At 47.5% G+C, this 22,844-nt stretch overlaps 1 protein-coding gene across 1 annotated transcript; it reads left to right on the forward strand.

Annotated features, from left to right (window-relative positions):
• Positions 1 to 409: 409 nt before the first annotated feature.
• Positions 410 to 20,352, forward strand: PHF8 (PHD finger protein 8). Its single transcript, XM_072124139.1, has 22 exons — positions 410 to 643; positions 3,312 to 3,523; positions 3,701 to 3,786; positions 3,889 to 4,006; positions 5,053 to 5,213; positions 6,596 to 6,737; positions 10,008 to 10,194; positions 10,312 to 10,474; positions 10,563 to 10,650; positions 10,914 to 11,020; positions 11,472 to 11,563; positions 11,685 to 11,774; positions 11,860 to 12,090; positions 12,997 to 13,109; positions 13,693 to 13,883; positions 14,905 to 14,990; positions 15,494 to 15,621; positions 16,672 to 17,018; positions 17,113 to 17,211; positions 17,720 to 17,829; positions 17,914 to 18,187; positions 18,477 to 20,352. Exons 2-22 carry the CDS (start codon positions 3,426 to 3,428, stop codon positions 18,566 to 18,568), a joined length of 3,003 nt encoding a protein of 1,000 aa, XP_071980240.1. The 5' UTR covers positions 410 to 643; positions 3,312 to 3,425; the 3' UTR covers positions 18,569 to 20,352.
• Positions 20,353 to 22,844: the final 2,492 nt, after the last annotated feature.

Consider the following 22,844-nt stretch of genomic DNA (forward strand, 5'->3'; position numbering starts at 1 on the left):
GGGCATCCGAGAAACAAATCATCCACGGTCTGGGAAACTTATGCAATCGGTAACCAGACCCCGATGTCTTGTATTGTTTAAATGCAAGACACCTGGGCTCGATTACCAATCACACTCGCCCCCCCCCCCCCCCAAAGTTGTTGGATTATTTAACCCCGCCCCTAATCGGGTAACCATGCCCCATTAACCCTATAAAAGTCAGATTAAAATGTTGTAGAGAGGGGTGACTGGCTGAACTATGTCATTCAGGAGCCAGAAGAGCCGGTTCTTTATAGTAGCAGAGTCTAATGCTCCACCTCATTATAAAGAGCCACTTCCCATCACTACTATGCAGATATATAACATTTGCCACAACCAATATGGCTGCCCTAGGCCGATATCGTTTCAACAAACTTTATTCATGACAAAATGTCAGTGAACTCTGACGCTGACTGTGGGCGGAGCTTGCAGGCGAATGGCGTCGCGGAGGCCTAAGTCCCCTCCGCCTCCTGTGCCGCGGCTCCCGCGGTGTCAGTCAGGATTGTTCCCCGCTCTGCTCGTCCTGTGAGCGGCCTCCACTCCTCTCCCCTCTGGCCGCCTCTCCGCACGGAGCACCGCCCGCACCTCGGCTGCAGAGAGGCCCCGCGCCAGGCCTCGGCCTCAGGTAAAACGCGCGGCCGGGCCTGTCACTGCACAGAGCGGCCTCTTATAGGGGATGAACCGCTGCTTTTATGCGGAGCCAATGTCATCACCCTTATCATATGCCCCACATGTTATTACACTCTGCCAGTTACAGTGCCCATGTTATACCCACAATAGTGCCCATGTTATACCCACAATAGTGCCCCTGTATTACCAGCCAGGGTGCACTACAATAGTGCCCCTGTATTACCAGCCAGGGTGCCCCACAATAGTGCCCATGTAATACTAGCCAGGGTGCCCCACAATAGTGCCCATGTAATACTAGCCAGGGTGCCCCACAATAGTGCCCATGTAATACCAGCCAGGGTGCCCCACGATAGTGCCCATGTAATACCAGCCAGGGTGCCCCACGATAGTGCCCATGTAATACCAGCCAGGGTGCCCCACGATAGTGCCCATGTAATACCAGCCAGGATGCCCCACGATAGTGCCCATGTAATACCAGCCAGGGTGCCCCACAATAGTGCCCACGTAATACCAGCCAGGGTGCCCCACAATAGTGCCCATGTAATACCAGCCAGGGTGCCCCACAATAGTGCCCATGTAATACTAGCCAGGGTGCCCCACAATAGTGCCCATGTAATACCAGCCAGGGTGCCCCACAATAGTGCCCATGTAATACCAGCCAGGGTGCCCCACAATAGTGCCCATGTAATACCAGCCAGGGTGCCCCACGATAGTGCCCATGTAATACCAGCCAGGGTGCCCCACGATATTGCCCATGTAATACCAGCCAGGGTGCCCCACAATAGTGCCCATGTAATACTAGCCAGGGTGCCCCACAATAGTGCCCATGTAATACCAGCCAGGGTGCCCCACAATAGTGCCCATGTAATACCAGCCAGGGTGCCCCACAATAGTGCCCATGTAATACTAGCCAGGGTGCCCCACAATAGTGCCCATGTAATACCAGCCAGGGTGCCCCACAATAGTGCCCATGTAATACCAGCCAGGGTGCCCCACAATAGTGCCCATGTAATACCAGCCAGGGTGCCCCACGATAGTGCCCATGTAATACCAGCCAGGGTGCCCCACGATATTGCCCATGTAATACCAGCCAGGGTGCCCCACAATAGTGCCCATGTAATACCAGCCAGGGTGCCCCACAATAGTGCCCATGTAATACCAGCCAGGGTGCCCCACAATAGTGCCCATGTAATACCAGCCAGGGTGCCCCACAATAGTGCCCATGTAATACCAGCCAGGGTGCCCCACAATAGTGCCCATGTAATACCAGCCAGGGTGCCCCACAATAGTGCCCATGTAATACCAGCCAGGGTGCCCCACAATAGTGCCCATGTAATACCAGCCAGGGTGCCCCACAATAGTGCCCATGTAATACCAGCCAGGGTGCCCCACAATAGTGCCCATGTAATACCAGCCAGGGTGCCCCACAATAGTGCCCATGTAATACCAGCCAGGGTGCCCCACAATAGTGCCCATGTAATACCAGCCAGGGTGCCCCACAATAGTGCCCATGTAATACCAGCCAGGGTGCCCCACAATAGTGCCCATGTAATACCAGCCAGGGTGCCCCACAATAGTGCCCATGTAATACCAGCCAGGGTGCCCCACAATAGTGCCCATGTAATACCAGCCAGGGTGCCCCACAATAGTGCCCATGTAATACCAGCCAGGGTGCCCCACAATAGTGCCCATGTAATACCAGCCAGGGTGCCCCACGATAGTGCCCATGTTATACCAGCCAGGGTGCCCCACGATAGTGCCCATGTTATACCAGCCAGGGTGCCCCACGATATTGCCCATGTAATACCAGCCAGGGTGCCCCACGATATTGCCCATGTAATACCAGCCAGGGTGCCCCACGATAGTGCCCATGTAATACCAGCCAGGGTGCCCCACAATAGTGCCCATGTAATACCAGCCAGGGTGCCCCACAATAGTGCCCATGTAATACCAGCCAGGGTGCCCCACAATAGTGCCCATGTAATACCAGCCAGGGTGCCCCACGGTAGTGCCCATGTAATACCAGCCAGGGTGCCCCACGGTAGTGCCCATGTAATACCAGCCAGGTTGCCCCACGGTAGTGCCCATGTAATACCAGCCAAGTTGCCCCACGGTAGTGCCCATGTAATACCAGCCAGGTTGCCCCACGATAGTGCCCATGTAATACCAGCCAGGGTGCCCCACGATAGTGCCCATGTAATACCAGCCAGGGTGCCCCACGATAGTGCCCATGTAATACCAGCCAGGGTGCCCCACAATAGTGCCCATGTAATACCAGCCAGGGTGCCCCACAATAGTGCCCATGTAATACCAGCCAGGGTGCCCCACAATAGTGCCCATGTAATACCAGCCAGGGTGCCCCACGATAGTGCCCATGTTATACCAGTCTGCACGAGCCATAATCACCAGTTACTGTCTTGGTTTAGCCATAATAGGCTGTATTATAGTGCCCGCACAACAAGCGCTATCATACCACAGTGCCCGCACAACAAGCGCTATCATACCACAGTGCCCGCACAACAAGCGCTATCATACCACAGTGCCCGCTATAAAGTGTCAGTGCAGTGTCTACCATTTGTCATTGTGGTTTATCCTTTCTGTGTATGATGCCAGTGTGGTGCCAGCAGGGTGACCTCTCCATGTGTCTGTCTCCCTCTCTGTAGGTTTTACTCCTCAGTCTTTAGGTTACTGGATGGTTGATGCGTCCGTCACCTTCTGAGAGTCAATAAAGAGGAAGAGTCTAACGCTGTCTGCAGTGACCTACCCGGCAGTGCACCATGGCGTCTGTGCCCGTCTACTGCCTGTGCCGCCTGCCCTATGACGTGACCCGCTTCATGATTGAATGCGATGTCTGCCAGGACTGGTTCCACGGGAGGTCAGTCATGTCCTGATTTCCAAATCTTAGAATAAAATATTTAGATCGGATTTCTGGGGATACGACCCATTGGATCTCTGGTAATTGGGGGTGTACATGGCTTCTTGTGGGTGCCCATGCCATTACCTCTTGGCACAGTGGCGATCACTATTCACACTTGTAACTCTCTCTTGTCAGCTGTGTTGGCGTGGAGGAGGAGAACGCATCCGAGATCGACCTGTATCATTGTCCGAACTGCCAGATCACTCACGGGCCGCCAGTCAGTAAGTACAGCCGTGTGAGATGTGCCCTCACCCCCTGGTGCCATATTGCAGGGTATGACTAAGACGCTCTCATCCTAATCCTCTAATCTTCCTTCATTTCAGTGAAGAAAAGGCGAGGGAGTTCCAAGCAAGATCCTGCTGTCAGCAAAGAAGTGGGGAAGCCTGTGCAGACCGGAAGCGCAAGCTTCATCAAGGAGCTGAGAAGCCGAAATTTTCCGAGGTAAATGTGAAGTGTGAGCGGTCCCCTATCCCCAGGGTAGAGGATAACCTGCTGGTCATGAGTGCGGGTTCTGTTCTCCCTAATGTTTGGAGTGCACCCCTGCAGGTCTATTGATTCTCGGTGGACTCCCGGAGATGTCCGTGAATGGAGAATTAGGGCGCTTGCCTGAGCCATCACTCCATTCATTCTATCCTGTACATTGTCCCTTATCTATGAAAAATCAGAATGACTCCTATTGAGTCACTTGTATAAAGGAGCTCTGGTAATGGAGCCGTTCGCTCTTGTGACTTGAAGGGACCCTCCAAAATGTAATGATTGAAGCTGCGGCTCGTGGCCACTACACAAAGCAAGGAGCCATCTGTTTGTGTCTCTGCTTTGTGTAGCATCATGCCTGAGCAGATGATCTCTCTGGGAGCTGGTGTAGACTTTTGGATGAGACATTTATGAGCTATACTTAGCATAGGCTACCAATAAAAATACTAGAAGCCTCTCTTCTACTTTGAACAGCCGGTTTGGCAGTGTCCAATGTCAGATACCAAATTATTTGATCTTGAGGATAAAGCAGGAATATTTTACAATAAATAAAGATCTACTATGAAGCATGATAAACCAGGGGCTCATAGATCCAGACACTGTAATTTTCTTATATTTGTTATTCATATCCTCCTTCCTTCTGAAATAAACTTTTAAAATTATGCTAATGAACCAGAAGGGCTGTGGAGGGTTTTACCAGAACCCCTCAGTGTTGCAGTTTCACATAGAGCAGAAGATGTTTACACAACTCCTTGCTCTCTCCCTCCACCCGCCAGGGCTCTTCAGGTTCGTTAGCATAATTATAAAAGTTGATTTTAGAAGGATTTTAGCCGTGGTTGATCACGATGGTCACAATGGTAGATTTCCTTTAAAAATGACTGATGTTTGTCTGAAGGTTGTCATGTTGTGACCTGTCCAGGCACAGCCCCCTACATTGTATAATGGTGTCATAAGTAAATCATTCATGGTTTTTGAATATTTTTGTTTCTAATTTTTGTCTCCTATGCTTCCAGTGCAGATGATGTGATCCTGAAGCCACAGGGTGCTCAGCTCACCGTGGAATATTTGGAAGAGAACAGTTTCAGCGTCCCCATCTTGGTTCTGAAAAAAGATGGACTTGGGATGACCCTTCCACCTCCCTCCTTCTCAGTCAATGATGTTGAGTATTATGTAGGTAAGTGGGGGGGGGGGGGCTTTTAAATCTATATACAGGCAGTCCCCGGGTTACATACAAGATAGGGTCTGGAGGTTTGTTCTTAAGTTGAATTTGTATGTAAGTCGAAACTGTATATTTTATAATTGAAGTTCTGGACAATTTTTTTTGGAGTTTCAAAATTTTTGCTGTAATTGGACCCAGGATTATCAATAAAGCTTCATTACATACACCTTACAGCTGATCATTGCAGTCTGGGGCTATAGTAAAGCATCCAGAAAGCTTCACCAGAGGTCACAGTGGGCAGAGGGGTCTGTCTGTAACTATGGGTTGTCTGTAAGTCGGGTGTCCTTAAGTAGGGGACCGCCTGTACTCATAACCTGACTACCTTGTGTGGAATGTTAATGAAGCAATGGACAGGAGGTCCACACTCCATAGTTGTATATCCAGCACAAACAACCAGAAAACTTTAATATGATTTGCAAAATTTCTTCATTTATCAATTCAAGACATAAGACAACATCACATCATAGAGCAATATATTGGAAATGTCCTTAAAATCCATTAGGACGGCAATAATGCATACAATGAAGATAAGAAGAAATATCATCTAGTGTAAGAGTGCTGCGTGCACCCACGCCTGCTACGTTTCAGGGGGGCCTGCCTCAAGCGTTCAGCTTTTGCCACATTTTCAGGATCAGATTGGTATTATGCATCCAACACAGAATTTGCGTCTCATGATTTTAGGTTTGGAATACCCCTATCCACAGAATAGAATGTAAAAACCTGTTTGGTGTGGGGCTGACTGTTGGAGGACCCCAACCCATCATGAGAACGAACCCCCTACTCTTACTAATGCGTGGAGAGGCATGTGCCCTGCTGCTCCATTCAATACCATGGAAGTGTCAGCACTTCCATTCACTGTCTGAGTGCCGGAGATGCTTGAGCGCTGTACTCAGCAATTTCTCCAATAGGGTTGAATGAAGCTGCAGGACACATGGTTGCCCTGTTACTCCACCTAAGAGTGATAATGGGGTCCCTGTTCTCCAGAAAGCTGGGCATACCATAAGCAACCAGTTAATTATTCCCTACCTTGTAGATTGGGGTTAACGTAATTAGTTGGTGCAACACCTTTAATAGGGTATTCCAATCCTAAAACTATGTGAAGAAGATCCTGTACACATGGGTTACATGGAAATCTTGTTCTTATGTGGGCGTCTTCAGTACAAGTAACATGTGTCAGCTGAGCAACCAACTATTTGGGAACTGAACTCCTGCTGGACCCAGAGCACTTCTTTCTGTACCAATCCGACAGCTTTATGTGATCAGCGCAGAAGCCGGGAGCATGATTTTGGGATGTCCTCGAATGTCCACTAAAAACGACAATATTTCTTAATTTTTAGGTGGCGAGAAGGAAATTGATGTAATTGATGTGACAAGACAAGCCGACATGAAGATGAAGCTAAAGGATTTTGTGAAATATTACAATAGCCCTAAAAGGGAGAAAGTTCTGAATGTCATCAGCTTGGAGTTTTCTGAGACAAGGTATGTAACTACCGTATATACTCGTGTATAAGCCGAGTTTTTCAGCACAAAAAATGTGCTGAAAAACGTCCCCTCGGCTTATACATGAGTCAATACTGACTAAAATTGACTAAAAAAATAATAAACTTATATACTCACCCTCCGGTGGCCCCGATGCGCAGCGCTGCTCCCCCGATGTCATCGCGGCTCCTCTTCTGGCTTCCCGGCTGTTCTTCTTCCTTCAGCGTGCTGGGCGCCGCCATGCTCTTCTCGCGGGCGGCGCCTAGTATGACGTCAGCAGCGGCGCGTCATACTAGGCGCCGCCCGCGAGAAGAACATGACGGCGCCCAGCAAGCTGAAGCAAGACGAGGAGCCGCGATGCCATCGGGGGAGCAGCGCTGCGCATCGGGGCGCACGGTGAGTATATAACTTTATTTTTTTATTCTGCTGGGGGCACGGCTGTGCTGTATACTGCTGGGGGCACGGCTGTGCTGTATACTGCTGGGGGCACGGCTGTGCTGTATACTACTGGGGGCACGGCTGTGCTGTATACTACTGGGGGCACGGCTGTGCTGTATACTACTGGGGGCACGGCTGTGCTGTATACTACTGGGGGCACGGCTGTGCTGTATACTACTGGGGGCACGGCTGTGCTGTATACTACTGGGGGCACGGCTGTGCTGTATACTACTGGGGGCACGGCTGTGCTGTATACTACTGGGGGCACGGCTGTGCTGTATACTACTGGGGGCACGGCTGTGCTGTATACTACTGGGGGCACGGCTGTGCTGTATACTACTGGGGGCACGGCTGTGCTGTATACTACTGGGGGCACGGCTGTGCTGTATACTACTGGGGGCACGGCTGTGCTGTATACTACTGGGGGCACGGCTGTGCTGTATACTACTGGGGGCACGGCTGTGCTGTATACTACTGGGGGCACGGCTGTGCTGTATACTACTGGGGGCACGGCTGTGCTGTATACTACTGGGGGCACGGCTGTGCTGTATACTACTGGGGGCACGGCTGTGCTGTATACTACTGGGGGCACGGCTGTGCTGTATACTACTGGGGGCACGGCTGTGCTGTATACTACTGGGGGCACGGCTGTGCTGTATACTACTGGGGGCACGGCTGTGCTGTATACTACTGGGGGCACGGCTGTGCTGTATACTACTGGGGGCACGGCTGTGCTGTATACTACTGGGGGCACGGCTGTGCTGTATACTACTGGGGGCACGGCTGTGCTGTATACTACTGGGGGCACGGCTGTGCTGTATACTACTGGGGGCACGGCTGTGCTGTATACTACTGGGGGCACGGCTGTGCTGTATACTACTGGGGGCACGGCTGTGCTGTATACTACTGGGGGCACGGCTGTGCTGTATACTACTGGGGGCACGGCTGTGCTGTATACTACTGGGGGCACGGCTGTGCTGTATACTACTGGGGGCACGGCTGTGCTGTATACTACTGGGGGCACGGCTGTGCTGTATACTACTGGGGGCACGGCTGTGCTGTATACTACTGGGGGCACGGCTGTGCTGTATACTACTGGGGGCACGGCTGTGCTGTATACTACTGGGGGCACGGCTGTGCTGTATACTACTGGGGGCACGGCTGTGCTGTATACTACTGGGGGCACGGCTGTGCTGTATACTACTGGGGGCACGGCTGTGCTGTATACTACTGGGGGCACGGCTGTGCTGTATACTACTGGGGGCACGGCTGTGCTGTATACTACTGGGGGCACGGCTGTGCTGTATACTACTGGGGGCACGGCTGTGCTGTATACTACTGGGGGCACGGCTGTGCTGTATACTACTGGGGGCACGGCTGTGCTGTATACTACTGGGGGCACGGCTGTGCTGTATACTACTGGGGGCACGGCTGTGCTGTATACTACTGGGGGCACGGCTGTGCTGTATACTACTGGGGGCACGGCTGTGCTGTATACTACTGGGGGCACGGCTGTGCTGTATACTACTGGGGGCACGGCTGTGCTGTATACTACTGGGGGCACGGCTGTGCTGTATACTACTGGGGGCACGGCTGTGCTGTATACTACTGGGGGCACGGCTGTGCTGTATACTACTGGGGGCACGGCTGTGCTGTATACTACTGGGGGCACGGCTGTGCTGTATACTACTGGGGGCACGGCTGTGCTGTATACTACTGGGGGCACGGCTGTGCTGTATACTACTGGGGGCACGGCTGTGCTGTATACTACTGGGGGCACGGCTGTGCTGTATACTACTGGGGGCACGGCTGTGCTGTATACTACTGGGGGCACGGCTGTGCTGTATACTACTGGGGGCACGGCTGTGCTGTATACTACTGGGGGCACGGCTGTGCTGTATACTACTGGGGGCACGGCTGTGCTGTATACTACTGGGGGCACGGCTGTGCTGTATACTACTGGGGGCACGGCTGTGCTGCATACTACTGGGGGCACGGCTGTGCTGCATACTACTGGGGGCACGGCTGTGCTGCATACTACTGGGGGCACGGCTGTGCTGCATACTACTGGGGGCACGGCTGTGCTGCATACTACTGGGGGCACGGCTGTGCTGCATACTACTGGGGGCACGGCTGTGCTGCATACTACTGGGGGCACGGCTGTGCTGCATACTACTGGGGGCACGGCTGTGCTGCATACTACTGGGGGCACGGCTGTGCTGCATACTACTGGGGGCACGGCTGTGCTGCATACTACTGGGGGCACGGCTGTGCTGCATACTACTGGGGGCACGGCTGTGCTGCATACTACTGGGGGCACGGCTGTGCTGCATACTACTGGGGGCACGGCTGTGCTGCATACTACTGGGGGCACGGCTGTGCTGCATACTACTGGGGGCACGGCTGTGCTGCATACTACTGGGGGCACGGCTGTGCTGCATACTACTGGGGGCACGGCTGTGACCAATGCATTTCCCACCCTCGGCTTATACTCGAGTCAATAGGTTTTCCCAGTTTTTTGTGGTAAAATTAGGGGTCTCGGCTTATACTCGGGTCGGCTTACACCCGAGTATATACGGTAATAATAAGACTTACAGGGCATCTACCACCAGGATGGAAGACTGTATGCAGATTGGAGCTTGGAGTCCCTCAGACAGTCCTTCATCCTGGTGGTAGATGCCCTTTAAAGGATATACTATATCTAAGGTAGCCTAAGGAGGCGGACGTGACACAGAGATTCTGTGTCCCCATCACTACCTATAGCACAGTGTATAGTCTTAACACATATTACTATCAGTGATAATTCTTCATCATTTGTATGTTTTTTGATAGGTTATCTAACCTTGTGGAAACCCCAAAAATTGTTCGCAAACTTTCTTGGGTTGAAAACTTGTGGCCCGAGCAGAGCGTATTTGAGAGACCCAATGTCCAAAAATACTGCTTGATGGGGGTCAAGGACAGTTACACGGATTTCCACATAGACTTTGGTGGCACGTCTGTCTGGTACCATGTGTTAAAGGTAAGTGTTTATGTTCTGCTGCTTCCAATGTTCTAAATCATATTTTGTCTCCATTACCACAATGTATATTCCCAGCTCTTCCTTTGCGAGTCCTTTGCATGTGTTCTGCCTCTATAGGGAGAAAAGATCTTCTACCTGATCCAACCTACCAAGACCAACCTGGCGTTGTTCGAATGCTGGAGCAGCTCCTCCAATCAGAATGAAATGTTCTTTGGAGATCAGGTGGACAAGTGTTACCGGTGTCCAGTGAAACAGGGGCAGACTCTCTTCATCCCCACAGGTGACTAGCGTAGCTGTGACTTGTTAGTTTCCATAGACGGATAAATTTGGGGTTTATGGGCTGATGATGCCATGTACGTTCTGCGCAGGGTGGATCCATGCTGTTCTCACTCCTGTGGACTGTTTGGCGTTTGGAGGAAACTTTCTGCATAGTCTGAACATTGCCATGCAGCTCAGGTAGGAGAGTGGGCAAAGTACTTGTGTGTGTTTAAATTTTTATCATATTTAGGAAAATTCTCAAAGAATTTATTACCTCTTAAAGGGAATCTGTTAGCAGTTTTGATCATAGAAAGCTGCAGTCAATGTAAGGTAGTGTCTCAGGAGATCTATATAACCAAACATCTTTGTGTGTGATTAGTAGCAGCAGGACTGTGATAAATGCATTTCTATTTCAGGATTGTCCTCACACTGCTGTGCTTTTCTATCTGTTTATTTTATAGAGCATATGAAATTGAGAAGAGGTTGAGTACGGCCGACCTTTTTAAGTTCCCAAACTTTGAATCTATTTGTTGGTACGTGGGGAAGCACTTACTGGATATATTTAGAGGTAATTGATTGACCCCATTGGTTTTTGTCATCCTCCCTTGTTGTTCTCTGAGAGGTCTCGTTGCAGAGTTAAAGGAATATTCCTATTTCATAAGAGAACTTCTGCCCACCCCCCGCAGAGTCAGTGCTGCTTCTTTACAGTCAAGGACCCACAATAAAACCCATTCGGTTAAATCCGGTCACCCGTAGGGGTGTGTGGAAGCTCCACTGTAATAGTAAGAGGATTGCTTGGGCTCCCATAGGTCCGATAAGGGGCTCAATGGATAATCCATCAGTTTATGAGATGGGAAAACCTCTTAATAGAATACTATGGTTCTGAAGCACCAGGCAGCATTGTCCAAGTCTAGATACTGCTGCATGCACTCTTCATGATGACAGGTTATGATAAGCATCTTGTGTGTGTTCTAACTTTCTGCCTATGTTTCAGTCTTGCCATATCTTTGTGTATTCAGGTCTGAGAGAAAACAGAAGACACCCAGCCTCCTATTTACTACATGGAGCCAAGGCCCTAAACACAGCGTTCAAAGCTTGGACCAAGAAGGAGGTGATCCTTAGTTATATGTAACTGGGGTTGTCCCACTCCTCTCCCTGTATCTTCCAGTGGAAGCTGCCATGTGCCGTGGGGCCTATGTCTCCATCTCATTTGGATGTGCTTTGCCCTACAGGCCATAATGGATCACGAGGAGGAGATCCCGGAGACCATCATTACAGTTCAGCTCATAAAAGATTTGGATCGTGAAGTCAAACTAATGGAGGTGAGGTCTCTTATGGCTACATCTTCACACTGTGTACATATATCCATGCCATGCTGGTCATGCAACTCTCGCCCTCTCCTTTCAGGATATCTTCCATCAAAACATTGAGAAAACTGGTAACCTGCTGGGTATGACTCGAAGTCCCATCACTGGCACCTCCTCTCCTGTCATGTCCCTGCTGGCCAAGAATGCCAAGAAGAAAATCTTCAAACCCAAGGAACTGTTAAAGAAAGGAGGAAGGGGTCGTCCGGAGGATGAGATGAGCCCAGAGCTTTCTGATCTTCAGGGGAAGGGCTTGATTCCCAACAGCGAAATGGTAGGAAAATCATTGAACTGGCATAGAACAAGCTCAAAGGGGTTGTCCAGAATTAGAAAAACATGACTGCTTTCTTCTAAAATTAGCAGCACTCCTGATATTGTTTTTTCTGGAATGGAGTTTGCAATACCATGCAAGGCACAATACCATGCACAAAATATGGACATGTGTGGCACTATGTCATGCACAACCTACTGATGGGGGTGTGCCATGGTTTCTAGAAGAAAGCAGCCATGCTTTGCTAATTGTGGTCTAACCTTAATTGTAATTTTGTCATTGAGCTACTTCACTCCAGAGATTAAACATTGGATACATCTGCAGGTGGAGCCATTTTTTGCACTAGGGCTTCAATCGAGAGTCTTCACAGTTTTACGTATTGTGTCTTAAATGGTGACGACATGTGTATAATAAACTTTTCTGTGACCTCTGGTAACCAATTGATGAAGAGGCCGTCATATGGAATCATAACTTTGTCCTTACTGTTTTCCCCTCTGGACATCTAGAGGTGCAGAGAGGAACTGCATGCTCCTAGTTGCATCCCGTGAAGGGAAGAATCTAATGGTCTCCAGTGTTGAAGCATATTTAACTCTTAGATTGCTATTAACATTATATTTGCAAGGATAAGCCTTTTAATGTCTGATTATGAAGGGGTTTGGCCCTTGGGACCTGCAGCAATCATCAATTCAGTATTCAATTCAACAGTATTGCAGGGTTTACTTTCCTGTAAGGAGTCCCGTGAGTTCCATGGACGTCAATCGAGTACATTTTTATATTTATCCTGTATCCCATACTTTTTAGTGATCCTAAGGGAATATATAATGGCTATGTGATTGGCTGCTATGCTCGAGTCTATAAATCAGAAGTGTGTGGCACTGACCTGTGTTCCTTCTTTTATTCTTACTCTAGGGGGAAGATGACCTCTTGGATGACCTTGATGAAAAACCTGATGCCTGCTTACTGGATGCAGAATTAACCGAGAGTAAGCTGCGACTGGTCCTGGCCAATGGTTCAAATATGAGGTTGGTGGCTTTTTTGTGGCTATGAAATTCAGTGGAAAGACATCTGTAATTGGTGCTTATATATGGCAGAAGGAGATTTACAAATTTCCTAAAGATAACAAGTAATCTTTATTATGTAATAACTGCATATAGAATAAAACCAATATATTTGGAGCAACAACAGGTAAAAAGGCAGATGGTACCCTGGTAAAAGTCAGTGGTTCCCCTATGAGCACACAGTAATTGACCACTTTGAAATCAGTGTACATAACCCCTTCTCAAGCCCACATGGGGGGAGGATATAGCATAAAGTGGAAATAGAAGAGAGAAAGCACAGATAGGGGACCTGTAGCAATATAGGTGTGTTATGAATTACTCGTGGTAGATTAGGTTTTTCTTTTCGGTGTTCTATTTGGGGGGTGTTTGGGCTTGGCCCGGCTTCTTTCACCCCATCATAAGTTGGTATACTACTAAAATTACCTAAAGTTACCTAATGGTTTTTGAATCCTGCTTAACAATTAAGTAATTTAAAATAGAGAATTGCTAGGTATGTATTTTTTAATGTAGATATTACATTTGTTTTATTTTCTTATTTTCATTGTAGTGGAAAAAAGATTCGTGTAGGAGCAGGAAGTCGGCGTCAGGCGGCTCTTCTTAAAACCCCAAAAACAGAAACTCTGGATGATGAACTCTCTGCCAGCGACCCTTTCTTCATGGACTCTGAAGATGACCTCCAAATTGATGAGACCCCTCGTAAAGAGAAAAAACTACCCCCTACAAAAAGAAAGCTGCATAGTATGTACCCAGTACCAGCCTCTTTTTGTAAGGTGATGGGAATAGAAGTTGGGTGTGAGTTTGTTTCCTTTAAAAGGTTTTCTAGACTCTATCATCATTCCTAGGTATAACTAATTGAAGTGTCGCCCAGCACACTTGTGGCACATATACAATATGGATGATGCTGGAAACAAACCGCTTCATCCATAATCTAGCAGCCCTCTACACACTATGGAGGTTCAGCCCCTGTGTCTGTAGTGAGCCTGGGTATACAACTGTGATACTGTGGACAGAGCTGTGTGCTTCCAACTTTGTACATTGTGTAAATCAGCTACACCCCCATTAGTCTTCCATTATTGGTCTATCTTGTGGATAGTTCAATTGTAGTTAGAGTTCAGAAAATCCCTTAAACACGCCCTGTGCACAATATATGGAGTGGATTTTTAATGCGGGAAGCCCCAGGAATTGTAAAAAAACAGGTGGACGTGTAATAGGTCTTTTCTTCAGTCACTTCTGCTGGCCTTCCAAGGCAGCTATACCCTGTAGAAGTAAATGTAATATAGAACAAGCCTTTGGGCCTCTTCTCCTTTCTGTATTTCTGGGAACTTTGGTTTCCCTCATTTTCATGATCGCTGGGGCGCATAGCAGTCTAACATCAGATATCCCGTATCTTATGACTTCTTTAGCCCAACCACATTAAAGGTACTGTATGAAACTGGACAGAATAGTCCCCCAGGAAAAGTGCCTAATCTATCTAGTACAGCTCAGCCACCCTCAGACTACATAGGGACAAGACTAAAAAATAGGGAATCAATGTTTTCTTTTATGCAAATAAGCCATTCCCTAAAAGGAAGGAAAGTGTGTCTATAGAGCCATCTTTAATTGTGGCTACCCTGCAAGTCCTGACTATGGATATACGCCACATATCATACTAATATTCATAGATGTGACCTTGCCTTACAGCCTTAGTAACACATAGGTGTCTCTAGATTTACAGTTTTCCACCTTCTCATCTCATGCAAATTTTTGTTTTTCCATGCAGAGTTCCCCCGGAAACTCCCAAGAGCAAAGCCGTGTTCAGACCCCAACAGGGTGCGAGAGCCTGGGGAGCTGGAGTTTGATGTGGAGGTCAGTGATAACCTGGTTTGCATTATTAAAACAAATCTAACATCAAAATAAAGCATGGATAAACTAGAGACACTTCCTCATAGATCCAGGCACTGTGACTGTGGTAATCTTCTTATATTTGTTCTCTTCTTTCTAAAAACAACTTTTTAAAATTGTGACAATGAGCTAGAAGCGCTCTGGGGGGTGTTACCAGAGTCCCTCTGTGATGTAGCTTCATAGGCTATCACACTTTGCAAAGAGCACTTCCCCCTCCCACTGTGTCAGATTACAGCAGGCAGGGGGGAGGACTTGCTCTTTGTACAATGTTACAACCTATGATCGTACAACACTGTGAGGGGTTCTAGTAAAGGAGTCCATGCATATCAAATATGAGAAGATTACTACAGTCACGGTGTCAGGATCTATAAGTAAGTGTTCCTGATTTATCATGATGGATTTTGGTTTTCCTTTAAGGAGTTTGGTTTGAGATTTGAGTCTGAAAACTTATACTTTACTTGTAATAGGAAGATTACACCACAGATGAGGAAATGGGAGAAGCGGACGGAGACCAACTGGGCGCCAGCAGCGGAGGAATATTGGACCTTCTGAAGGCTAGTCGACAAGTCGGGGGCCCAGACTACTCTGAAATTGAGTATGGATGAAATATTCAGCTGCTGTTACAAATATTCCTTCTAGTTACCTTTTAACCCTTAATGTTTAGGTGTAACGCAGTCTTTCCTACCTGTCCTTAAATGATACTATTTTTGGTGTTTGATGTCAGTTTCACACTTTGACATTGACATGTAGTGGCAGACGAAGGCATAGGTGTTGCATCTGTCCGACCACTATGTGTCGGATGTAGCGTATTGCATCTCTCCACCAGCCTTCCTGAGTGGATATGTCGCTCAGCTGGAGGGAGGGGACCCAGTGATGTCACTGCCCTGTAAATGTACACTCCGACCCCTGCATTCAGGGGGAGGAGGGGGTCCCTGGGAAATGCCGCCATTTTGGTTGAGGTTGCCACTCCCTGTGACATCATTGGGGAGCAGCGATTGGTTGTAAAACCCAAGGCTATATGATTTCCGCAGATTTCTTAGAATATACCAGTAGGAATGATCAGACCATCAGGGGTTAAAGTACTCTAATAGGGTCTAAAAAAATAAATGATAAATCCTTTCCCTAGAACTGATGTAAAACTAAATAAACTGTAAAAATCTCAAACATGCTATGTATAGCCGCGTCCAAAAAATGCCCCATCTATCAAAATATAAAAATGGTTATAGCCGGCGGTGAACCATGTAACGGAAAATGGCACCCAAATGGGTTATCCTCCGAAATGACTTTTATATTAATTTTACATTATTAACGGCAGAAGATGGCGAACCAAAATTCTCTTTTCCGTACATGTTTTATATTCATTTTTGAAAATGTATAAAAACACAATAAAATTTATATACATTTGGTATCACCTCACTGAGAAGTAAAATTTTTTATGCAGAATTTACTGCTCTGTACACGGAAAAATGTAAAAGGAATAGCTCTTTGAAGGTGGGAGCAAGAAATGAACGAAAAACGCTGCGAAGCAAAGGGGTTTGATGGGTCTCGGGTCTAGCTACTTTTTTGAAAATATTTCCCACCCTTTTTTATTCTGATGTCACTGTATGTTCCTAACTCTAATATTCACTGTCTTTGTAACTTCCAGTGAAGCTCCTGCATCTCCCAGCACACAGGAGGCCATCCAGGGAATGCTCTGCATGGCAAATCTGCAGGCCGCCTCATCCTCCACACCCTCCAATCTTCAGGCATGGTGGGCAGCCGGGCAAGAGGGTGGCGCTTCAGGAAGCATGCCTCCAGGTGGTAAAGCTGCAGGGGGTAACAAGGCTGGCAGCAATGGCACCAGTGGAGGCACAGGAAACGGTAAAGTCATTCTGAGGCCAGGGAAGAGGCCCGTCAGGCGACCAGCACATCGCAGCATGGACAGCGAGGACGATGATGACAGCGTGGATGAGCAGGAGACCCTGGGAGCGTGTTTCAAAGACTCGGAATACAGTGAGTACAAACTTTCTGTACAAGTGCACACGAAGTCTGAGGAGATACATTGTCCAGTTCCAGTGATGACTTTATACTTCTGTACTTTCTACAGTCTATCCCTCTCTGGAATCAGATGATGACGACGACCCAGCCCTGAGGTCACGGCCCAAGAAAAAGAAGCAGACGGACGACGCTCCCTGGAACCCCAAAGGTATTCGTGTGGATGTGACAGGGCCTAGGCCTGATCACAGGCTGCTATTGTCCTGTGGTTGGGCTCTGTTCACATTGCTTATGATACATTGATGTATTCTATACAGTACAAATAACTGTAATAGGGCAAAGATGGTGAAAGTGAAGTGTCATTGTTATAGGGGTTGTAAGTGGTAGGTGACGGAAGGAAGGGAGCATAACCTGAGGCTCGGACAACACATGGTTTGTGGTCTGTTCCGGAGATGTAGGCACTAAAATTCAGCTACAATGTTCAAGCACTTTGCAGATTTCCCAAAGGTGATTCCATAGTATAGTTTTATCTTCTCACCATTACCCAGTGTGTGCAAGTGCTGGAAGAGATCTCCCTGATGACATTAACCAAATATTTGCCACAGTCAAAGCTGACAATACATGGGTCTATTGACACTATTGATGGTGTCTGCACACGCATCCCTTGCTTGTTCCACACCCTTTGCATTGAGCGTTTTTTTTGTTTGTTTTTTTTCCAGCCCGTGTCACTCCTACACTGCCTAAACAGGTGCGACCTGTCCGTGAGGGGACACGTGTGGCCTCTGTGGAGACCGGGTTAGCTGTGGCTGCCGCCAGGCTCTCTCAGCAGGTGAATTATGTGCTGTAGCACATAGGTTATACATTCTGTGTCCTGGGCCATTGCCTTACTGTGTTCCTCCTCCTCCACTAATAGGAACAACAGAAATCTCAAAAGAAGAAAGTCGCAACAAAGAAGAAGCCTCCAAGCGAACCAGAGCCTCCAGTCCTCCCCTCCGAACCTGAGCCCCCTCCACCAGAGCCACAGGTTGAGGTCTTCTCGGGCAGCCTGGTGGATCATGAATACACAGCAGGACCCAATATATTTGGTATGGCTCAGGTCAACCGAGGCACTACCCCTATGGCACCAGGTGTCTTCCTGTCCCACCGGCGGCTTTCTGCTACCTCTCCATCAAGTCAAGTAGTTCAGGGTAAGTATTTTGGCTTAGTTCCAATAACATGATGACTTGGGTTTTGGCTCAGTTCACATCTCTGTTAGGTCTTCAGCCAGTTATGAGGGGTACAACACGCAGAACAGAGGCGATGTGCGAAAGACTTACACCTGTTCAGTGTGTCCCTTCACGCCTGAGGGAAATAACACAATAACTGAGGGAAATAACTGAAGACCTAATGGAGATGTGAACTGCGCCTTCGTTGGATATTTATGTAACTATATTTTTGGTGATTTTCCACATTTTGACGATTCAAATACATTTTCAGGGAAGAGACCCAAGAAAGGCTTGGCAACGGCAAAGCAGCGTCTGGGCAAGATTTTGAAAATCCACAGGAACGGGAAGCTGCTTCTGCTGTGACCTCCTTCCCTGCGCTCTTGCTTGACCTCCCGGGTTGAATAGACATTTGTAGGGCCATTGGACAAACCCCTCAGAGAAAGCAGAGCTGCCTCCCCCCGGCTGTGCTCAACACTTATTTTTTTAAGAACTACATATAAACGTGACTTTTGTTTTACACAGAAACAAACCAAAATGTCAGGCGGGGCAGAAAAACCTCCCCCTCCACCTAGGCGCAGGATCCATACAAGATCCAATACCGTGGCGACCATTCTTCATCCTATGCCATGGTTGGGGGGCTTTCTCCTTCCATAGAGGTCCCAGGTTTCATGTCTTGTACATGGAGTTAGGAAGTCATGAAAGGTCCGGACACTTCCACATTTTTTTATATGTATTTTCCCTGAATATTTTTTCAGATGGATGGACTGCCTAAGGCCAAGGGGGCAGTAGAGAGAAATATCGATTTGTCGTTACATCCTTTCCTCCTTCATTCTCCTCTATCACTAAAATCATGATTTTAGAAAGTTTTTAAACAAAGTTTTTTCCACCGCACTGATCTGGCTGCTGTGAAATTGAAGCCTGAGGAAGCGTCTTCTTGCCCCGTGGGGGTACCAGGGCAGGACATCTCCAAGGTCTCCTTGTCCACCCTCCTTCCATAGACGAGACCCCCCTCATGTGGAAGTTGTAATGTCCCTTCCAGATGGACTGGTTCATAGGGAACAGCAGCATCGCTACACTCCGGACTCGACAGATTTCTGCTTCATATCCTCCAGAACTGGGCAAAACCTTTCCAGAACTTTGTAGGAGGTTTATAGAGGTGGTGCCTGGACCAGAGCTACATCCATGTGAAGAGGGTTTTTTTTTTCTTTTATCTGTGTCCTAGATTTTCTCTGGAACCTTCCAGTTATGTTTGCAGTGCAGTTGTATGATTAGGTTGGCTGATGTGGCAGGTTCTGGTTTATACCATGGTCCGTGTCTGCACCCACCCAGTGTAGTCACTAGTAGTCGTGCAGAGGGTGAAGATGCTGGGACTCTCAGTACAGCTGATCCGGTACACCATGGTGGTGATCTGGGGTGCACTAGTGCCCATGCTGCTTACTACACTTAAGGGACCCAATTTGGTTCCTCTGCTCAGCACTGCAGTCAGTGAAATGCCGACTATAAGTCTCGGAGAACGGTCTTCGGACCCGAGGACTCCAGCTGACTTAGCCGGTATACAGGCACCCGAAAAGAAGACCACCCCTTTATATAGCGCCGAATAATATACTTTTTATCCAGAAACGGCGCCATTCTTCATCACAGGTAGTGTCTGGTATTGCAGCTCATCCCTATCAACCGCATTGGTCGCGCCGAAATCTCGCTGTACTTAGCGATGTCGCTCTTCATCCGTATCTGCAGAGTAGATTTAATACTAGAGACTCCATATTTTTTAGCATTTCTAACACATGAACGGCTCAGGAAGAAAACTCAAGATTATCAGAACTATAACACGGACTCTACCAGCCAAGGGAATGAGGTTTTAGCAGTTTGTACTATTTTGTTTTATTTTTTTTTTAACAGAACATGATAAAAGAAAAAAAAACAAAAAAAAATAACAATCCCCCCCCCCCCCCCCATCACCCTTGCAGATGCAGTGTGAACGAACTCCTCACCGTGTTTGCGCATCGGCTTCATATTGTCAGGCAGCTGTAAGAAGCGTCTCCTCGTTCAGGTTTCTGTTTACTACTTGTAATTTATATATTTTTTTAGAATGTCTGGTTTCCCCCTTTAAGTAGCTATAAATGAATACGGCTGCCCGAATATCCGGCTCTACTGTGTGTTGTCTTTTATTCTACCCAATGTTACTTACAGCCTTTAAAGCTACCAGAATCCTCTGATGAGTATGACATATCCTCTCTATAATTCATGTGAAAATGAGCAGAGACTGGTCAGATTTGGCAGAAGTCGGTCAAATTTGAAGGCTGCAGGAGGAACATCACTTCAGACCTCTATCTTAAATTCTGTATCACCTAGAAACAGGTTTCTGGTGTCATATTTCAAGATTAGAATCTCATCTTTTAGATCACATCAGGCTTCTAGCTTTCCTTAAGGCTATATTCACACGAACGTATGGGGGACGTATATACGGCCGATATACGTCCCCCATACACTTCTATGGGCGCACGGCACCCTACGGGAGCGGTACGGTGCCGCACACGTGCAGCACCGTACCGTTCCGTTCCCGGGAAAAAGACAGGACCTATCCTATCTTTTCCCGTAATACGGCGCCGTGCGCCATAGGTTGCTATGGAGAGGGGCGGGGGTGAGCTGCGCTCACCTCCTCCTCCTCTCCCCGTACACTGCCGTTGCCCGGTACGGTACGGGCGGGCAACGGCAGTGTGAATATAGCCTAAAGAGGAAATTCTAGAAAGGACATTTCATACTCTGGTAGTTTAAAGGAAATCTACCTTCAAAATCCTTCATAATACACCAGGGACACTTACTCATAGATCCAGGCACCGTGACTGTGGTTATCTACTTATATTTGTTATCCATGGCCTCCTTCCTTATAACATCAACTTTTAAAATAATGCTGAAGGGCATTACCAAAGCCCCTCTCTGCTGTAGACTCACAGGTTACGCTGTTGCAGTGAGATTACATCTGTCAGTCGGGGGAAGTACTGAGGGAACAGGCTGGGCAGTGTAACAGCCTGTGAATCTGCAGCACTGAGGGCCTCTGATAACACCTCCAGGTGCCCTTCGGGCTTATTAGCATAATTATAGAAGTTGATTTTAGAAGGAAGGAGGCCATGGATAACAAACAAGGCAATTACCACAGGCACGGTGCCTGGATCTATGAGTAAGTGTCCCTGGTTTATCATGATGGATTTTGATGGTGTAAATCTGGATATTGGTTCCTTTTAAAAGTGATTCTTACCTGGGTCACAAGTAAAATAACCCTGTAGTGAAATGTCCTGCATCATGACATGAGAGGAAGGTGATGTTACACAGACGCCATTTCTGTGCACAAGAATATTTTTCTCACCTATTCATGTGGAGACTGTAGAAAACTTAGACCAGGTCCTTGTCCCCTCCCATATTTGTGGTTTGAGATATTATATATTTTAAAAAATGGAATATGAAGAATATGGAAGAATGTATATTCAGATTTCTCTACAATCAGGACAGATTGACGTGTCGAGACCTTATCATTAGTTTATTCCAGCTGACAGGTTCCCTTTAATGTTTAGCGGATGTTCCTGTGCATCTTGGATTAAGATGCTCCAAATATTTCTAGGAAAAAGTTCAGATCAACCTCCCCTGACCTGATGGTGTGAAAGTCAATGCACGGAGAGCTGTGTGTGGGCCAGCAGGTTAATCCAAAGAAACTAGAAATCCAATGGGAACTCCAGAAACATTTCACTTTTTATTGAGTACAAAAAATAAAAACAATCGGCAACATCAGATGGGGTCTGACACATTTCCGACCAATGGACCCAAACTGGCCTGGCTAAGACTGAGTACCCTATGGTCCGAAGTGCAACATCATCTATTCTCAGTAGTGATGTAATGATAGGTCAGTGTTATCTATATAGAGGTCATTGTACAGGAGGAGGAGGAGATAAGCTGTGACATCATCTATTGTCAGTAGTGATGTAATGATGGGTCAGTGTTATCTATATAGAGGACATTGTACAGGGAGGGGAGGAGATAAGCTGTGACATCATCTATTGTCAGTGGTGATGTAATGATGGGTCAGTGTCATCTATATAGAGGTCATTGTACAGGAGGAGGAGGAGATAAGCTGTGACATCATCTATTGTCAGCACTGACCCATCATTACATCACTACTGACAATAGATGATGTCACAGCTTATCTCCTCCCCCTCCCTGTACAATGACCTCTATATAGATAACACTGACCCATCATTACATCACTACTATCTATATAGAGGTCATTGTACAGGGAGGAGTCGATAAGCTGTGACATCATCTATTGTCAGTAGTGATGTAATTATGGGTCAGTGTTATCTATATAGAGGTCATTGTACAGGGAGGGGGAGGAGATAAGCTGTGACATCACCTATTGTCAGTAGTGATGTAATGATGGGTCAGTGTTATCTATATAGAGGACATTGTACAGGGAGGTGGGAGGAGATAAGATGTGACATCTATTGTCAGTAGTGATGGGTCAGTGTTATCTATATAGAGGTCATTGTACAGGGAGGGGGAGGAGATAAGCTGTGACATCATCTATTGTCAGTAGTGATGTAATGATGGGTCAGTGTTATCTATATAGAGGTCATTGTACAGGGAGGAG

This window comes from Engystomops pustulosus, chromosome 9, assembly GCF_040894005.1.
Source record: "Engystomops pustulosus chromosome 9, aEngPut4.maternal, whole genome shotgun sequence".
Taxonomy (NCBI): domain Eukaryota; kingdom Metazoa; phylum Chordata; class Amphibia; order Anura; family Leptodactylidae; genus Engystomops; species Engystomops pustulosus.

Coding starts and splice junctions, on each gene's coding strand:
- PHF8 (XM_072124139.1), top strand. CDS start 3,426: ATGGCGTCTGTGCCCGTCTACTGCCTGTGCCGCCTGCCCTATGACGTG. Junction 4,007..5,052: donor AGAAGCCGAAATTTTCCGAG/GTAAATGTGAAG, acceptor CTATGCTTCCAG/TGCAGATGATGTGATCCTGA. Junction 13,110..13,692: donor GCCAATGGTTCAAATATGAG/GTTGGTGGCTTT, acceptor TTTTCATTGTAG/TGGAAAAAAGATTCGTGTAG.